This window comes from Lagopus leucura, unplaced genomic scaffold (assembly GCF_019238085.1).
Source record: "Lagopus leucura isolate 7727_CA_CO unplaced genomic scaffold, USGS_WTPT01 Super-Scaffold_100028, whole genome shotgun sequence".
Classification (NCBI taxonomy): domain Eukaryota; kingdom Metazoa; phylum Chordata; class Aves; order Galliformes; family Phasianidae; genus Lagopus; species Lagopus leucura.
The window spans coordinates 7,976,825-7,995,438 of record NW_024962279.1 but is presented as its reverse complement, the minus strand read 5'-3'; the positions used below and the strand labels follow the sequence as shown (position 1 = coordinate 7,995,438).

The following is an 18,614-nucleotide window of genomic DNA, read 5'->3' as shown; positions in this document are numbered from 1 at the left end:
AAATCTTATTGACCTTTTGCAGGTACTTATGCTTTTATTGAAAAACAGTAACTTCATCTTCATTAAAATCACTTTTAGACCTGTCTGGGGCCAGGTACTGAGCAGAGTAATTCCATAAGCTGTCATACTTCCATACTGTCATAGGTATAAAGAAGACACATAGCAATTTTTTTTACTTGAAGATATGTAGCATTAATCAGTGCAGTCTGTAATGGGGAACTGAGAAACACCTCTAGATAGATGTTTGCCCTGTGCACATCTGTGAATGTGTCACATAGCTTAACTGCAGCTAGCTTATATTAAGTGTTTCACATCTCCAACTGAAATTTTCTTCTGTCTGTGGCGGTTCAGCTCTGCTCCTTAATGTGATTCTTTGGAAAGAATGTGGGGACCTCAACCCAACACACTGCCCTTGGCCTCAGTTATGTATGCATTTGTCATTTTTCTGCTGGACAGCAGTAATTCTGATCTCACTATGAGACATTTAAAGAATCCATCATCATTTCTTCCTATGAGCACATCACACCAGGTCCAGGGTTTGCCAGGTCTTCCAATAGGGAAAGGGAAATACTGGCAAAACACTGTAGATTTAAGAGCAGAGATGATCCTGCAGTGACCTGCTGCTTAAGAGGCACTTATATTTTGCATTTCTGTCTCCTTTTGGTACTGTGAAAGGGTGTCTGATTTAGAAAAAAATGAGAGCAGGAATCACAAGAATCAAAATTGTTTAATTTGAGAAGCAAAGCATATGGCCCAAGTACAAGAAGTGCTATATGCAACCAAACTTTATTCTGCTTTATAAGCACTCCTAAATGTTAATGACTTTTCAGAAAATGAAAGAATAAAATCAGAATACATAAAACTTGAGCTGAATGCTGGTGAACAAATCAAGTAAAAGAAGTCCTCCTAGTGCAGTAAACCATATTGTAATTGACTTGCTTTACAGTTCTCACAGTTATCCTCAAATGCAATGATGTTTTTCCTTTCATAATGCTAGAGATGAACTAAACCCATGACACTGAGCATATACTTGGTGGAATGTCATATCCTGCAGCGCTAGATGAAGTGCTGGAGTTGAGCATCACTGAGTGGAGCTAAGCACAGATGGACAGGTGACAGAGTGTCTCGGCTCCAACAAATTAGTTCATGTCACTGAGTGAGTGCAATTTGAGGAAAAATTTCCAATCCTCTCCATTTACAACACTTGGATCACATCACAAAGCATCTTTGCTTCCCACCTCCTCATAACTTTGAATTCTAATTATCAACAAATCTCTTACAGGAGTCCTGCAACTGTGCGGCTACTGGGAAGTGTCAATGCAGAAGGATTTTTTTCTGGATTGATTTTTCTTATAGATGTGTCTAACCAAGCAAAGTGACTGAAGTTGAACTTCTTCATCTTGATTCAGTGGCCATTGTTGTGATTCACAGAAGTGCGAGAGTTTAAGTTTGTCTTGTTCAAACGCAGTTTTTATTCCAGAAATGTTGACACAACTCCCTTAGCCTGTCTGGCAACAGGGACAGAGCACAAATGATGAGCAGTTACTGCTTTAAAGAGACTCACACACCCAGCTAAGGAAAAACAATCGATGATCATTTAGATGGTTCTGACTGAACAAAATGTCTTTAAATTAAGTCTCTCTACTTCTCAGATGAGGTTAGAAAATAAGAACACTCCGGCTTCCTAATTTAGCTACTAAAAAGATAGCAGATACAGCAATTTTATTGGGTTGTTTGGCTGGATGGCAAGCCTTACACTGCTATGAGTGCTCTTAGGGAAGGGATTTTTCCTTAGGGTATCTGTCATAGTTTAGAAACTACATTTAGGGGAACCTAAGGACCAATGAGAAAAATAAAATACTTGATTGGTGTCCTTGTTATTAAGCAGTAAGTTAGGCAGGTATTTCTGAGACTGTTGTATTAGTTAAGGAATTGTGCCGCCTTCTTCCCGTCACTCTGTGTTCTCACACACACAAGTTGTAGTGACTGCTGGGCTCCAGCGGATTCAGCTCAGCATAGTGATCATGTGAAAAAGGAAGAGTCAGGACTCTTTGGCATGGAACTAGCCATTCCCAGGACTAAGACTGACAGTTTTACTCTATGTTCATCCTGGTGTATTAAGACCTGTTTATATGGTTTTTATATTTATATTTTTATATTGTTTCTGAGTAAGCCCTGTGGTTGGTCACCATCATTTATATGGTGCAATTAATTCTAGGATTGCAACAAACTGTGCTATGTTCTTTGCTTATTTTATTAAAGGTAGGGATTGTTATCTGCTCATTTAGTAAAGAAAGATCCCAAATGCTTATTTAATTACTCCTTGCCAGAGAGAATTTCAGGGCTGCTGGGTCTGTTCTATGACTTTGTTCTTCATGTGGGATGCTTCCACATAGAATTGGAACATAATTCAATTACATTTAACTATGAAGAAGCAGTGAAGCGTGTAGTAAATATTATTGTTGCATTAGCATTAAATTTAATAAGTATTTCCACAAATGGGAAATTGGGGAAATTTTTATGATAGTGCTACCCACATCATAATTGTGGTTTGTACCTCAAGCCAGATTCTCTGACAGTGCGGATCCCACCCTGAAAAGCAGTCCATCACTGGGTAAAGTGAGGAAAAGTAAATGAAACAGCAGCATTGGAAGTGCATCTCAAACACCCCGTAGTTTACAGGCAGAAGGAGATGTCCATTCTGATTCTATTTTTGACATGGATCATGGCACTGCAAGTAGTTCATATCCCAGCCTTTCTTTCTTCCTCCTCACAAGTAACACAACGACCAAGGAGGCAGTTAATCATGTTGGAAGGGGACAGCTAGTTTTCAAACTGCAATGTCTTTGCTTTCTTTTGTCCTTAGATTTTTCAGAGTTGCCTCTTAAGAGCTGATGAACTCCCTCTCAGAGCTGTTTTATTAGGCATCTGAAAACAGCATGCCAGTTATCTGAGTGGATGTCAAGCAATCATTTTTAGCAGTCATTCTTTTATCAGAAGAAAATCTAAATTCTCTTCGTGCACTGTTTTTGCTTTGATAACATTCCTTTTGCAATGTGAGGATGGTATAAATAATTTCTAAGGGTAGATTTTTTGGGGGGGGAGGAAAAAAAGTGCAAAAGAAACAGTGTAAATCCCTAGCGAGGGTAATGCGAAATGGAGCGGTACACTGCCTGCTTCACTTTTCAGCAGGGCTTAATCCAGTCTTTGGTTGGGTATCTCATTATAACTACTCATTTTTACTTGAAATAAATCATAAGCACTAATGCTAGGAATTAAAAGCTTTAAAAAAATCTCTGCTATCCATTTGAACTACAAAAGGGAAGCTGCCAAATTGCAAATTGCAATAAGTATCAACAAGTTGAATCTAGTATGGAAATAAGAACTTGAGTGATTAAGAATTGATTTGCAAAGCAAGGATTGCAAACTTGTTTGTTCTCCCACACCTGCGCTCCACTTCAGCAGTACAACGAAGTAAGGCGTATCTAATGTACCTTTCCCCTAGTTGAGTAATGCACTCAAAGGAATACAGCCAGCAGAGACTTTTAAGATCACGCCACAATTTGCCCAATTATCACACCTAATGACAACACATTGTTCCTGCAAAATGTGTCTTTATTCCCTGGTAGGTTACATTTCCTTTCAGCCTTCTACCTATTGATTCAGCAGCACCTTGTGTGGAACAAATTTCTTTGTTGGCAAGTCTTGATTACAACACCAGAAACAAATTTTATGTCCTCAACATCCAACTAAGTACATAAGAGAAAGTCAGTTTAGCATCCATGGACACAGGTTCAATGCTAGGATATTAGACCAGCATAAGGAGCTGATAGAAAAAGAAGCAATTAAATTGACTAAGTGATATTTTATTTAAAGACACTTCATGATCTCCAGCACAAATAGAAATTACAGATTTTATTGCTTCTTTTGGCTTTTATCACTGTGCTTTCACATTTCTTGCTACATAGGAGGATTGAGAAGATCTGATGGGCTAAAGTTCCTAGGATATGGCCATTATGTAGGCAATTTTAAACTTAAATTAGTCATTAAAATTTGCAACCTCGTGATTATTGCTTTCTGTGCTCCCAGCTTTTCTCATAAAATACTCCCTTTACAGTTGGCTGCTTCTTGTAAGAATATTGTTTCATTCTCACAAAGGTTCTTACCAGTAAATTGAACAAGGAGAGTATATACACCAGCCTTGTATTTTTCTTGTGAAGCCTAGGAGCCCTGAGTCCCTGGGAAAAGTAATTGAGTATGCTGTATCCACTTACTGTCCTCCACAGACTTCATTCTCTGCATTCATCTCGGTGAGGTGGCAGACCTGGTAAGCTTTATTTACACTGAAAAATGTAAATGTGTTTTTTCTCTCTCAGTATGTAAGAACTGGAAGTTGTTTAGTACTCGCTGTCATAAGGAGAGAAAACTTATGGCACCAAATCTTTGCTCCCAAGCTGTCATACTGAGTATTGATCCTTTGTTTCTGAGTAAGTAAGCCCTGTGGTTGGTCATCATCATTCTAGGATGTCTCGTTCTAGTGAATGGATCAATAATGTCTTCAGTGGCCTGCTTCTGTGTGCTCCCCTCTGCTATTCAGAGGCTGTCAGGAAGCAGTGAGGCCAGCTGCTCATCAGGGGGTGGAGAGCCCGGAGCTGCATGTGGCAGGGCTGACTTGAAGCTGCGTTTGCAGAGCAGTGCGCTGCGCTCTCACTAACTGGCCTTACAGTGCCAAACATCCGCTAACCTTACTTCCGAACCTGTCTATGATGAGACTATTAGCTTTGGTTAGTCACAAAGCTCAGTAATTCTAAAGCTGTGGAACAAGGGTGTGTGTTTTGTTCGGGACTTCTTCATTTTCTCAGGAGTTGTGTTTTCCTGATTTTATTTTCATACTAACATGGTAATACAAATCCCATCTTTTGTCCAGGCGTGGTAACAGGGAAAGCAACATTTGCTGTAAATTAGTATATATTAGATCTAATATAACCGTGTCTGTGTGAAAGTTTAGACAGATAACTGCTGATCCCTTCCATCAGCTTGAGTCCTTTTAGCACATTTACACATTTGGAGTCTAAGAAATATCTGCATCTGCCTTTGACGTCTGCCGCCGTGACGGATCGATGCCCGCTGCGAGTCCGTTCCGCGCCCCGGGCCCTGCCGGCTCCGGGGTGCTGCTGCCCCCTGGCGGCCGCCTGGAGAGGACACGCGCTCCTTCAAGTGGGATGAAATGGCTGCTCCGCCCCGCAGCGCCCCTCGTCCCCCCTTACTCGAGGTAACGCGGGGTGCGCGGTGCCCTCCCGTTTCGAGCACCGAGCGCGTCCCGGACTCGTGCCGCGGAAGGCGGCTGTGGGTCACACACCGTGTGCTGCGTGGCCGTTACCGCCTGTGGTGGAGGCGAATTGCGGGGCCTGAAATACCGAAGGGGCTTTGTGGTTCGTTGAGACTTCAGGAGCTCACAGAATTCCTCCTGCGACGCGGCTGGCCGGGGCCGTGGCGGCATCGTGCAGCGAGGGGCCGGGAACAGGAGGCGGCGCTCCTGGATAAAATAAAGCAAAAGAATTTTTCAAAGAATGTACCGGGACCCGCTTGTGCTCATCCTGCAGCAGCTCTTTGTTCTCCAAGGGGAAGTAAAAAGCTCCGGGGTTTTATCCTGGTTCTCTGAGGAGCGCTGGGGCCCACCAGCACGTGCTCCGGCAGCACGTATAGATGCAGGGCGAGGTGCAGTCAGATGTGCTTTGGGCCTGCGGCGTTCCTGTGGGAGCTGTGATGCTGAGGGTGCGCTGGACTGGGACCTGTTTTCAAGGCTTCTAACTGCCCATGCCTGGAAACGCAGGAAACTCTCCCCCGCCGCTGGCTGCAGTCACGCCGTTCAGTTAGTAGTGAATCCATTCACTTCGACTAGGCTCTCTTAGCCTTTGCTCAAATTACGGGTGCTCCAGTCCCTTAATCATCATTGTGGCCCTTCAATTGACTCTTTTTTGTCCTGGAGCGCCCAAACCTGGGTACAAAAATGTGGTCCAACTTCACAAATCCCCTTGGCTTTTAGTTATCGGGACTACTGTAAGGAACACGTTCCCTGGAAGTGGGCAAAAGCAGTGCGTTCTAGGCCCCACGTTCATCTTCTTCATTGCTTTTTATGACTGAGTGTTAATCCCTTCAGAGCATCCCTTCCTTATTAAACTATCGTGTCGGCTTTTCTTATCAGTGCCCCCTTAATACTGTCTACATACTCTGGAACCATTACCTTCTACTAGATGTGTTTTGCTGCTCCCCTTCCTTCCCTGTTCCTTGAAATGTGCAAATGCTGTTATATGCTGCCTCAGCAATACATGTGAAAGTGACTTGGGATATTTGCCAGTCATCTTTGGCTTGTGAACTTCTCATTCACATGTTTCTGGTCTCTATTTGCTTGTTGTCAATATCTGGCATTTGCTTTCCTAGCTAGTGAATCCAGAGATGGCCCCGACAGGGCCTTCTTAGGCAGAAAAAGGACTTTCTTTTCCTTAACTGCTCAGTAGTTTGTAAGTTTGCTCTTCCAGCATCAGTAAGTTAGTAATGCTGGTGGCTTCACTTGCAATAGCTACGTTGTTTGGAGAGCCTCAGAGAGTGGATCTGTATTTCTAATTGTTGATACTAGTGATGTAACTTCAAATTTGGAACTTTAGTATAGGTCCTGCTTACTTACAGGAGGCAAAACCATTTGAAAATCAGTCAATTGCTCTTCATTATATTGTTGCATCTCACCACTATCTAGAAAATGAAGTTGAGCCATTCAAGAAACTATCTGTAAAGATTGTAGCCTAACAAAGTTTACTAGGGCTCTGCCAGGGCTGACAAAAGGGGATGTGCGTACACATATTAGGAAGACGGTTCCTTCCTCTACTCGTTTTCCTCATGCCTAGTGCTCTGGAAATGAATATGGCCGTGCAGAAGTGAACTCTCCTTCTCATTCTGTGGGGCCCACAGTGGTTTTAGTCTAGTGGTCCCTTCATCTATGGTTTTAATTCTACTGAAACCAAAGAGACACACCAGCAGATAAATTAGTGCAGTAACTCATTGCTTTGTCAACATCCTCTAATGGAAAAAAAAAAACCACCAAATGACTTTACTTAGATCCTTAGCTGGTTATCTGCTGTCCTTCCTGACTCTGTAGTGAAAGACAAGTGGGTGATATTTTGCACATTCACAGGCCGTAGGCTTCAGTGTTTGAGAAAAACTCTTTCAGCTCAATAGCACATATTCTAGTGAAGCATCTAACCTGCAGGCAGGGTTGGTCGTGTTTATCTGTGTCTGTAGCATTGATTTGAGGCTAACTTGTTTGAAAATGCCAGATGGAAAAGGTTGCACTTTTATTACTGTATTAATTGCTTTTGTTTTATTAACTTCCTAGGCTGGATTTACAATGGACAGAGTGCTTTGCAAATGAAAGTGCATTATTTTTCATTGTATTATTGCATTGCACTCTCATCTGGAGAGTAAAATACTCCTTTCAAGGTGTAACAAGCTGTAATTTCATTGAAGACTCTCTAGTATTCGTGCACAAGAGCACAGTTGTAACAGTTTATTCACAGGAGCCAGAAGGTCAAATTACTGGCCCTCCAATACCCAACTGGAGATACATTATAGCTCTGATGTATCGGTGTGCTGAAATTGGATGGGTTGTACCCTTAAAGACATTCCAAGCTGTTGTAGCCGTTTGAAGCATCGCTGTCCTTTCCTGCTACTTTAACGCAAGAAGAAGAGAGCCAAGAGGCTGTTTGGCAATGAAAGGGTTGTTTTCTCCCTTGCCTTGGGAAACTGTGCTCTGCTGTGTGAGCCACTAGGAGTCATTCTGCAGCTGAAGGTGGCTTAGTGGTTTATTGAAAGTCTGTTTACTTCCAGCACAGGGCAGTAATCTCATTGCAATGCAGTAAGCACTTCATATTTTGCAGCATGCTTCTTTGCAGCTGGGTGCACTTCATCCTCCCCATAGCCTGCAGATGCCATGTGTATGCTGGTGGGTTTGAGATGCGGTGCCCAGCCCAGCCTGAAGTGCAGGAATGTTGTGCTACCTGGAGCTTGGCTGAAACATCAACAGTTGTCGCAGCAATGCTGTGATGTGATGTGGCATGGCACTGTCTGCAGCAATTTCTGGGGTTTTGTGAGTTGCCCATAAATCTATGTAGTCATCAGTGACTCCGAGTCAGGAGCCATTCCTGCAGAAATTCAAAGCAAAGCTCTGTTACCATTCCCAGACTTCTGGCATTTAGCCTGAAAGATTTCCATTGAAGCACTTTACTGCCTGCTGATTCTTGGCCCTAAAATCCTGCTTGCGTTTTGTGATTTAGTATTTTAATTAAAATGACTCCATTGATTTTAAAGGGAAATTATTCCAACTGACTTCTGAGGAAAACGAGGCTTAATTTTTACCCTTCTAAATTGCTTCCAGCAGTGGCTGTTTTATCAGGGCACTTTCTGTTGTTACTTCCATCACCGGTCACATTGCAGCTCACAAGAGAAAGCCCTCCAGCTTCTCTGTAGAACGGAATCATACCGGGCGGAATCGTTGCTCACAGCGCGGCAGCACGGGGAGATCCGCGGCAGCAGACGCGGCGCTGCGGTTCGGTTCGGTTCGGTTCGGTTCGGTTCGGTTCGGTTCGGTTCGGCGGTGCCGCGCGCTCCCGGCTCTCAGCGCGGGGCCTCTCCAGGAGACTCGCGACAAAGCACGTAACTCAAGCGGCATCTGGGGGCGGGGTCGATGTGGGCGGGGCCTCGCGCGTCGCTACGCCTCCAACGGCGACGGCGCTGCGCGCTGACGTCGCGCGGCCCGGGCGAACGTTGCGGCGGCGGCGCGCGGGGATGGAGCGGCCATCGGCGGTGCGGCGGGGGCGCCTCGCTCGGCGGTGGGTGACCTGCGGGCGGCGCCGCCGTCGCTCCCCGGGGCCGCGTGGCGGGGCCGATCTCCGCGGGCCGGGCCGGGCCGGGCCGGGCGCCGAGGCCTCCTCCGGCTCCGCCGCTCGGCCGCCCATTCGCGTCGCCGCCGCCGCCTCGCGGCCGGCTGGGTCCTCCCCGGCTCCTGCCCGCGGGAGCTCGGCGGGGGCGGCGCGGCGGGGGAGCGGTGCGGGAGGGCCCTGCCCGGAGCGTCGCGCGTCGCTCCCGGCCTCGCTGTGCGTGTGGGCAGCCGGAGGCGCGGGGCGGCCGAGCGGAGCCCGCGCGTGGGGGCGCGCTGTGCGCGGTGGGGGCGCAGCGTTGCGGAGGAGCCGAGGAGCTGAGGGCCGCCCGCAGCCCCGCTCCGCTACTTCACCCGCCGGTCCCGCGCTGCGCCGTCCGGGGCGGGGGGCCCACTGGCCGCTCGTTCTGTGCACGTCCGCTGAGCTGTGCCATGGGTGCGGGAATCTGCTCGGCGTGCGGTGGGCTGAGGAATACGTTGAGGCCAGTGTATTTCAGAACGAGCAAACAAAAGAAAAACAAACGTTTTCTTGTGTGCTCCCTGCCATGCGTATCCCATACAATTGCTTGGTTTTTGTGGGCTTTTGGCTTTTTGTTTTTTTTTTTTCCCAGGAAGCTTTCTCGTTTGAGCTTTGTCAGTGTCTTATTTGGTCATAGTTAAAGGTGCAGTGACCAAAGGCAGCACTAATCCAGGTGCACCCATGGCTGTGTAGCTCCTTCCCTCTGCAGGTGTTGCTGCTGTGAGCTGCCTCTGCCCTCCTCACACTGTGAGCAGTGCTGGGATTTGTGCTGAGCGGGATGGTGGGAGCAGCGTGGTGTGTAGGGCTGGATTCACTGCTTGGGGATTCCTATAACAAACAGTAGGAATTAAGGATTTCTATTGTATCTCAGTCCAGTTTTTTAATGAATGAATGGTAGAACGACCATTCTAACTGCTGGCGTGTTCCTGTATGCTGAAATACAGGCGCTCTGCAGTGTGATGTTAGGCTGTGTGCTCCCTTATGGTCAGGCTTAACCCAGGTGCTCCAAGTGTTTTCTCTTTGAGTTAAGTTATTAGGGTGCACTACTCAGAATAGGAGACAATACTAGAAACAGTCTCTTGACATTAAATGTGCCAAAGCTGACAGAAACTCACTGCTTCAAGTCAGAGTAGGTCCTTCTCTTTGAAGGAGATGGGTTTGCAGTGGTGTTTTGTTGCTGATCAGGTGTCAATGCTTTTTTCTTATGGTGCTTATTAATTTCGGCAGGTCTTTGTCCTTTATGAAGAAGCTGTGTTGCCAAGACTTGCTGTGAAGATGACCCACGCTACTGAATGCAGTTGTCTGCAAATGTAGGAGCCAACAAATGCTATGTCCCACCCTCCCTTGACTTTCCTCTTTCTCATGGAATATATATTTCTAAAGTATTTCTAGATCTTTACTAAAAATGTTTGGATTATAGCTATGACCACATCTATGCAAAGGAGATGAGCAAGCCTGAGCAATGCTGAGGTATGTATACCTTTTGTATCTCATAACATATGGGTAATCAAAATGTGTTACTGAATTCAATAACAAATATGTTTGGAGAGTGAACCTGTGCAAGTCTGTTCAACAGTGGCAATGAACAAGGGCTTGAAATGTGCTGTCTGGGCAGAACACAAGTGATTGGGTCTTGGGCTCCCTACGTGCAGTAAGTGGCCAATGTGTGTTGGAGGAAGAGGAATGGTGGGAAGATGTGTAAGGAGAAAACCATCTTATTACAAAGAATTGGAGCATGCTACTTCTCTTTTGGCGTAAGTAGTCTGAAAGGTGAATTAGTGTACATTGGAGAAATGTTGCTGTAATGCTGTTTTGAAAGGTAACTAAAACATTTCAAAGTATTTAAAAGGCTGAGATACAGAGCTGGGTGGTAGTGTCATTGGTCCAACTTAGGAGATGAGCTGTGATGGGAATTCTGCAGACACCTACGCTTACAGTTTCTTCAGAGAGAAATTTGGCAGATTTCAGTATTTCTCAGAGCTGCGTGTGCTGATCGGTCTCCCTCAGTAAATTCCTTGGCCCAGTTTTTCATCCTGGAGCTGTTGGCTGTGATTTTCCTGGAGGTTAGTTGCCATAGAAATTATCCTGTTACAAATAAATATGCTTTTTATAATCTCTGGGTATGGTAATGGGGAGCAGAAAGACTGTTGGCCTTCCTGAGAGCAATAGAAGCTTCAGACCCATGGAGGCTTAATGGTGGTAAATCACCACCAGTAGGAGAGAGCTGAACAAGTGCCTGATTGTGTGGGTGAGTGGTGGCAGTGATGAATAGCATCATTTGGTCCCTGAGTAAAGAAAAGTGGTAGAGTTTACATTACAGTGAGTCTGAGTAATAGTTAAGATTGGAGAAATGGAAAAGGAACGACTTCTGTTCAGAGTCTGTTATGGTGGGACTTACTGACTCAGTGAAGTGAAAGCATTTTTGATGGAAAAGAACCTTTCCGAGGGAGGTGGCCATTGTGATCCTATGTGGTGTGAGATTTGGGTGGAGATAACATCTAGATTCAGTCTTGAGCTAGTCCAGCAGCAGGGTTGTGGTGGGAAAGCTGAAAGCAGAAAAGACTGTGCAGGTGGGGAGGATCAGGCTAGGGAACATATAAGCAATGTGGCACCTATTGAGATGCACCCATGAGAGCAATAAGAGAACTGGCTGTTACCGCTGCAAAGCCACTGTTGGTTATCTTGGGAGGGCTGTGCTGAGCAAGGAAGAAAGCAAGTTCCACCCATCTTCCAAAAGGAATCTTTTTAAGGAGAGAACCATGAGTGGGTCAGTCAGCTCACCTCTGTTCTGGGAAAGGAGATCAAATAAATAGCTAGAAACAGTTTACAAGCATGTTAAAAAAACAAGAAGGTGATTATGTCTATTAGTCATTATGCCTAACCACCCTGGCACCTTTCTACAAAGAGATGACTGGCTTGGTAGATTTGATTGGTTCAGCTTCGGTAGAGCTTTCAACTGTCTACCTTAACTTTCTCATAGGTAAACTGAGGAAATGCAAACTAGATATGTGAACGCTGAGGTGGATGAGAAATGTTGAGGTTGTTTGCCATCCTACTTGTTGTCTGCTCATCTAATTGCTGTACTGCTGGTGAGAATTGTGATCAGTGGCGGGAAGGCCCAGCTGGAGGCCTGTTGCTAGTGGAGTTCTGCAGGGTTTGGCACTGTGTTCAATCCTGTTTAGCCTCTTCATTAATGACTTAAATGGTGAGGTTTTAGTGATGAAGTAATGTAAGCTACCAGTTTGACTTTAAAGAAAAACTAAATCATAACAAAGTTGCTACTTTTTAATTCAGTCAGTGGAAAACTTTCACATGGCTGATAGCAAAAGCAGCTGAGTCAGTGGGAAAAGCGTTGTGATTGTTCTGCACCAAATGGCTTGCTTTTAGAAAATAGAAGTTTTCAGGTCCATGCTGCTCAAAGATCAGAGAAGGAATGCTGGTTTTGAGTCACTGGGAGGAATATCTTACCAGTCTGTGCCAGATCAGGTCAGCTGTTCATCTTCCACAAGTCAGTGTGAATGTGATGCTTTCCAAAACCCAGGGAGAAGGACAAATGTTAGAATCACATGCAGCCTGCTTGCTGGTAGATCTCTTTCCTTGCAAGCCTACTGTTGTAACGTGTATCAACCCTCTTGTAACTCCAAGCCTGTGATAAAGCTTTGTTTGTAGAACTAGAGGTGTTAAATCTTGTCCTCTGTGCTGGCATTGTCACAGGTGGATGAGCTGGGAGAAGCAAGGAGAGGCACTCTTTCTGACCCATTCTTTTGACTCAGTCTCTGTAGTGCCTGAAATAGCTGTGCTGTAACCTTTTATCTCTTGGGAAGCAGGATGAAAATAGCTGTTTTTCCGTTCTTTGTGGTTCACTTGTTCCTAACATTTGAGACAGCTTTGACACGTAGTAGCAGCATCTCCTGGCAGAACGAAGGAGCATCTCTGAATTTTCTCTACCACACCTCCTTTCTCTGGTGGAAAGTTACTGCCAAAATGCTTGGCATGGCCCAGTAATGTATTCCTCCAGAGTGTGGAACATCTGATTGAGATAATGCCAATAGCAAGAGTGGGTAATAGGAGGATAACTGGCCTCAGAAAGAGATACTTAAAGGAACTGACAACACCAAGCTGAGCGGTGCGGTCGACATGGTGGAAGGAAGGGATGCCATTCAGAGGGACCTCGACAGGCTGGAAAGGTGGGCAAGGTGAACCTGATGAGGTTCAACACGGCAAAGTGCAGAATTTTGCACATGGGCTGGAGGAATCCCAGGCATCCCTACAGACTGGAAGGAGCGGTGCTTGAGAGCAGCCCTGTGGAGAAGGACTGGGGGTCTTGACAGATGAAAAGCTTAACGTGAGCCAGCAGCGTGCTCTTGTGGCTCGGAAGGCAAATGGTGTCCTGGGCTCCATCAGAAGAGGGGTGACCAGCAGGGACAAGGAGGTGATTGTCCCCCTCTGCTCTGCTCTTATGAGGCCCCATCTGCAGCACTGTGTCCAAGTGTACAAGAAAGTACAAGAAAGACAGGGAGCTGTTGGAGAGGGTCCAAAGGAGAGCCATGAAGATGATCAGGGGACTGGAGCACCTCCCCTACGAAGACAGGCTGATGGAGCTGGGCTTGTTCAGCCTGGAGAAGAGAAGCTGCGGGGTGACCTCATTGCAGCCTTTGGTACCTAAAGGGAGCCTACAGACAGGAGGGGAATCAACTCTTGGAAAGGGTTGATAACTGCAGGACAGGGGGAAATGGTTTGAAGTTGAGGGAGGGGAGATTTAGATTGGACAGATTTAGATTGGATTAGTCAGGGGGAAACTCTTTACAGAGAGAGCGGTGAGGTGCTGGAGCAGCTGCCCAGAGAGGCTGTGATGCCCCGTCCATCCCTGGAGGTGTTCAAGGCCAGGTTGGATGGGGCCCTGGGCAGCCTGGGATAGTATTAAATGTGGGGGTTGGTGCATGCAGCAGGGGGTTGGAGATTCATGATCCTTGAGGTCTCTTCCAACCCTGTGATTCTGTGAATGAAATCGGTTCCAGTGTATGAACTTTTTGACAAGAGGGAAGCTAAAACAGTCTGGATTAGTCCTTTTCAAATTGCTCCTGTAAATAATTCAGTATTTGCAGGGAGGCTCTCAGCATTGCGCTCAGTGCAGGCTTCAGCCTATGAAGGAAATTCCGGACATAGATGGTCTTCAACCACACCGATGCAACAGTTGCCTCTGCCACACTGAAATTGGAACTTTCTACCACTGTGTGTCCCTTCAACAGAGAAAATTGATTATAACAACTTAAAGCAGTTCCTTTTGATACTGAACTGTGGCATACTTTGACAAGCAGTGCTTAAGGCTGCACTTTAAAGGGAATGTGTTTGCGAGTGCATGTTACTGTAGCAGATTTTTATTGTGGTGGTTTTGAGCTCTCCTCATTTCTAAGTTGAGAAGGGACCAGAAAACCAGTGGAGATGGCAATTTTGTGTTTTATGCCTTTTCCTAAAGCTTCACACCTTAACTCCTGGCCTTCAATCATCCTGGGGCTCCAGCAGAGCTGAGTGCCCCTCTGGGGCTGTGTGCCTCGCACTGCTTTCACTACGCTTGTCATCTCTTCCTTGCTGGAATGCTGAGAGACAAGACATATATTACTTGTGTGCTATTTCATTTGTATGTTTTTTAATATGCAGATCCTGGCTGCTCTTTTAATCAGTTGTAATCTCTGGTTTCAAATAGTGAGCGTGTGCAGATATCTAATGAAGAAATGACTTTTTGCTAATGATAATATTAGCCAATGCCTCTCTTTTGTAATCTGGTTTATTTGTTCTTTGTTTTCATATCCCAAGCTCTCTTATTTTTTGAAAACTCACCATTTTAAATATTTTCTTAGTATTTCTGTACTCTTTCTCAAAAAGGAGAGTAGTTTCTTTATTTACAAAATGCAGTACTTGAATATCAACTTTGTCATTGTTGGTGGTGCAGAGTCCGGTTGGAGGCCTGTAACCAGCGGTGTCCCCCAGGGGTCTGTGCTGGGTCCGGTCTTGTTCAACATCTTCATCAATGACCTTGATGAGGGGATGGTGGCCACCCTCAGCGAGTTTGCTGATGATACGAAGTTGGGAGGATTGGCTGACACGCCTGAAGGCCGTGCTGCCATTCAGCAAGACCTGGACAGGCTGGAGAGCTGGGCAAAGAAAAACCGGATGAGGTTTAACAAAAGCAAGTGTAGAGTCTTGCATCTGGGGAGGAATAATTCCATGCACCAGTACAGGTTGGGGGATGACCTGCTGGAGGGGAGCTCTGCGGAGAGGGACCTGGGTGTCCTGGTGGACGACAGGTTGGCCATGAGCCAGCAGTGTGCCCTTGTGGCCAAAAAGGCCAATGGCTTACTGGGGTGCATTAAAAAGAGCGTGGCCAGCAGGTCAAAGGAGGTGATCCTCCCCCTCTACTCTGCCCTGGTGAGGCCTCATCTGGAGCACTGCGTCCAGTTCTGGGCTCCCCAGTACAAAAAAGACAGGGATCTCTTGGAAAGAGTCCAGCGGAGGGCCACAAAGATGGTGAAGGGCCTGGAGCATCTCTGCTATGAGGAAAGGCTGAGTGAACTGGGTCTGTTCAGCCTGGAGAAAAGAAGGCTGAGAGGGGACCTGATCCAGGTCTATGAATATCTATGGTGTGGGGGGCAGAATGGCGAGGCCAGACTCTTTTCAGTGGTGAGTGGAGACAGGACGAGGGGAAATGGCCAGAAACTGGAGCATAGGAAGTTCCGCACAAACATGCGCAAGAACTTCTTTACAGTGAGGTGACGGAGCACTGGAACAGGCTGCCCAGGGAGGTGGTGGAGTCTCCTTCTCTGGAGATGTTCAAGACCTGCCTGGATGCCGACCTGTGCGACCTGCTGTAGGGAACCTGCTTTGGCAGGGGGTTGGACTCGATGATCTCAGGAGGTCCCTTCCAACCCCTACAATTCTGTGATTCTGTGAAAAGAAATTACTTCTGGTGAGTCCTTGTTGAAGATGATGCAAAATCCCATGTCTCCAGCTGCTCTGGCTGTAACTGCAAATATAAGTCTTTTGGTAACACCACTTAGGAGTAATTGTGATGTGTTTCTGCACTGCTTCCCTTCGTTACAGCCAGCAATGTGGCCAGTCTTCCCCAGCCCTGTGTTGCTCAGATTTGAATTAATTTTCTTGTTTTGGTTTACATCACAGCTCTGTAGACAGCCCTACTACTAATGGTGTGGTGGGATGTCAGCATGGGGTTGGGAAATAGGCAAGTTTCCTTTCACATCTTGTAGAGCAGGCCAGCTTTTGAAGAATCTTTGTGTATGCCCAGATCCATAAAGGTCTTTTTTTCTTGCAAAGTACCTGCAGGCTGTATTTTCAGTGTTGCTTCTGAGCTTTTAAATCCGTACACATCTTATTATCTTTTTTCTTTTTTTGTGTGGATGATGTATATAGTTGGGAATGTTGGGAAAACAGAGTACTCTAGTTAAGTCTTTCGTTAACCTTGGTTTAACTTTCTTGAAACATGGATTTTTATTAAATCCAGGGGAAAATAGCCTTGCAGTGGCTGTGGTAGGCTCCAGGTAAGTATTAAATGCTACGTGCTCGTAAGCAATTTGTAAGGTGGCAGCAGTGAGAGATGATGTAGATGTGGCGTTAATCTTAAGGGTAAAGCTGGTTTGATGCTCTGCTCCAAAGGTCTTAGATAACCTTAAGGCAGCTGCTTGACCTTTGTCTTTTTTATCTGCAAAGTAGGGAAGTAGGAGTAATGCAACATAATGCAGTAGCGCTCCAAGGGTACGCACGTGAAGCACTCACGTGCTATAGGAAGTTAAACCTATCACCTTTCTGTGCAGTGAAGTTTCATGGGGATGCTTTAAGGAAAGTTAGTACTTCCTAGAAGGAAAAGCAACAAACTGCTGGACTACAGAACCAGTGCCATTGCCACACAGTCCGATCATTACAGAGTGCAGCGCTGTGCTCTTGGAAATTTTCTGATAGGTGTACGAGCTGTGGGCTGCAGACCGCAATATTTGTTTTGATTTCTGTGTGAAGTTCTTAGCATATACAAAACCAGAACGTATAGGCATTGGTACCTCTGCGCAGTTGGTATTTTTGGAGGAGTCCTGACTTCTGCTTGGTAGCTTTAAGGCACTGCCTGAGCTCGATGACGGAATGTTCCGAGTGGTGGAAGAGATTCCGGGACCAACCGGTGATGCTGCAAAGCAGTGGAAGCGTTCCTGAAAAAGTCACTTCCTTGAGCCAATGCAGCTTCCTTGTAAATGAGAAAAATGACCTAGTTGTGACTTCTTATGTATTTTACTTTCATGTGTGTTGTCCTTCCTATAAAGTTCTACCCTTGCAGAACAGCTGTTGATCTTCATATAAGCAGCAACCAATGAGCAGTGCTGCTTTCAGTGTAATCAGCAGTGTATTTCAGCAGTAATTTAGGGACTGTGCAAGGGTGGTGCTGAGAATGTTTGACTCCAGCATGGGCGTGTTCAGGAAGATGTCTTCTAATTAAGGGAGGAGCAGAAGATATCTGTTGCTTGTCAAGGGTGTTTGGTGTCTGTTAAAATTACGTTTGGGTTACACAGATTCTCTTACCTAAAGAGAATCTTTATATTTGAGCTTTGAGGAACAGAAAACTGCATTAGCTTTGTGGATGAGCAGCAGTAGATACAAAGCCAGAGGCAGGAGCAGTTTCATCAGGCTGTGTACCTGAGAAGAGCATGGTGCTGATAGATCACCTCCTGGTAGATCTGTGGCCGTGTTACCTTTGTGCAGCAGAAGCATTTGAAAAGTTGATGAGTGCAAGGAGTGGAAGTGGTGACTACTTGGGATGTGCTGAAGCATAACATCTTCTGGTGTGTTTCTCCCCACTTCTTCTCCAGAGGAGAATGGCTTTTAGTGCCTTCTGTGAGACCTCAGGGAGGTTCTTGCCATTGGTCGCCCTTAGCAAACCAGGGTGGACTGTCTGTCTGGTTTAGGGTTTAGGCCTGCGAGGACCCAAGGAGAAGGACTGTATGTCACATGTTTTCTGTGGGCTCAGAAGTGATGCTGTATTTGCTCTGAATATCTTAATACATTGCTCCACAGCTGTAACCCACACACAGGCATAGTTAGCATCTCTGCTGTTTTATTAATGGTGTGCTGGAGTGAGTTGGTGTTGTTTGGTACTCATACAAGTAACAGGTGATTTATTGTGTAAGCTGTGGGCCTACTGGTCAATTAATTGATCAGTATTATATTGATCATCTGTAGCGCATGTGTCAGCTGACTTTAGTTCTTCTCACCATAAACATACGTATGTATTCATAAAATTCATTCTGAGTTATTCAGGAGTGAGATCTCTATGCATTACTTTCAAAAGAATCTAAGTATTTTTCTCCATCTAAAAATACATAAAAGGCACTAAAAGTGCCTTCACCAGTGTCACCCTCAGTGCTCTCTCCTTCAGCTTGCTGGAAGGCTCATATTTGGCATGTAGGAAAACATCAGGCACAGGCTGACATGCTGAAAGCCTTGTAACAGGACTGACTACCACTTTAAGCCCACATGTCAGTGGCTGAGGCTGTACAGCCACCAGGCTGCATTCCTGCTGCATCTGTGGTGTGAGAAGGGAAAGCAAGGGCAGCAGAATCTGCATCATTCAGCTGAGTTCCTTGCTGGCATCTGGATACTGCTGGGAATAGG

At 45.7% G+C, this 18,614-nt stretch overlaps 1 protein-coding gene across 5 annotated transcripts in view; it reads left to right on the top strand.

The window, feature by feature from the left end:
• Nucleotides 1–18,614, top strand: part of TMCC1 (transmembrane and coiled-coil domain family 1) — a 105,102-nt gene that overhangs the window by 21,322 nt on the left and 65,166 nt on the right. For 3 of the 5 annotated variants that reach the window (XM_042880978.1, XM_042880981.1, XM_042880986.1), the window contains 2 exons: nt 10,176–10,258; nt 10,369–10,418. Coding sequence is in view for 1 of the 5 variants with exons in the window: in XM_042880981.1 (XP_042736915.1) it covers nt 10,411–10,418 (8 nt within the window). In the remaining 4 variants the exon portion in view is untranslated. Of the gene's footprint in view, nt 1–8,833; nt 8,883–10,175; nt 10,419–18,614 lie in introns of those variants that run through there. The other 2 variants (XM_042880979.1, XM_042880977.1) reach the window with 2 other exon arrangements.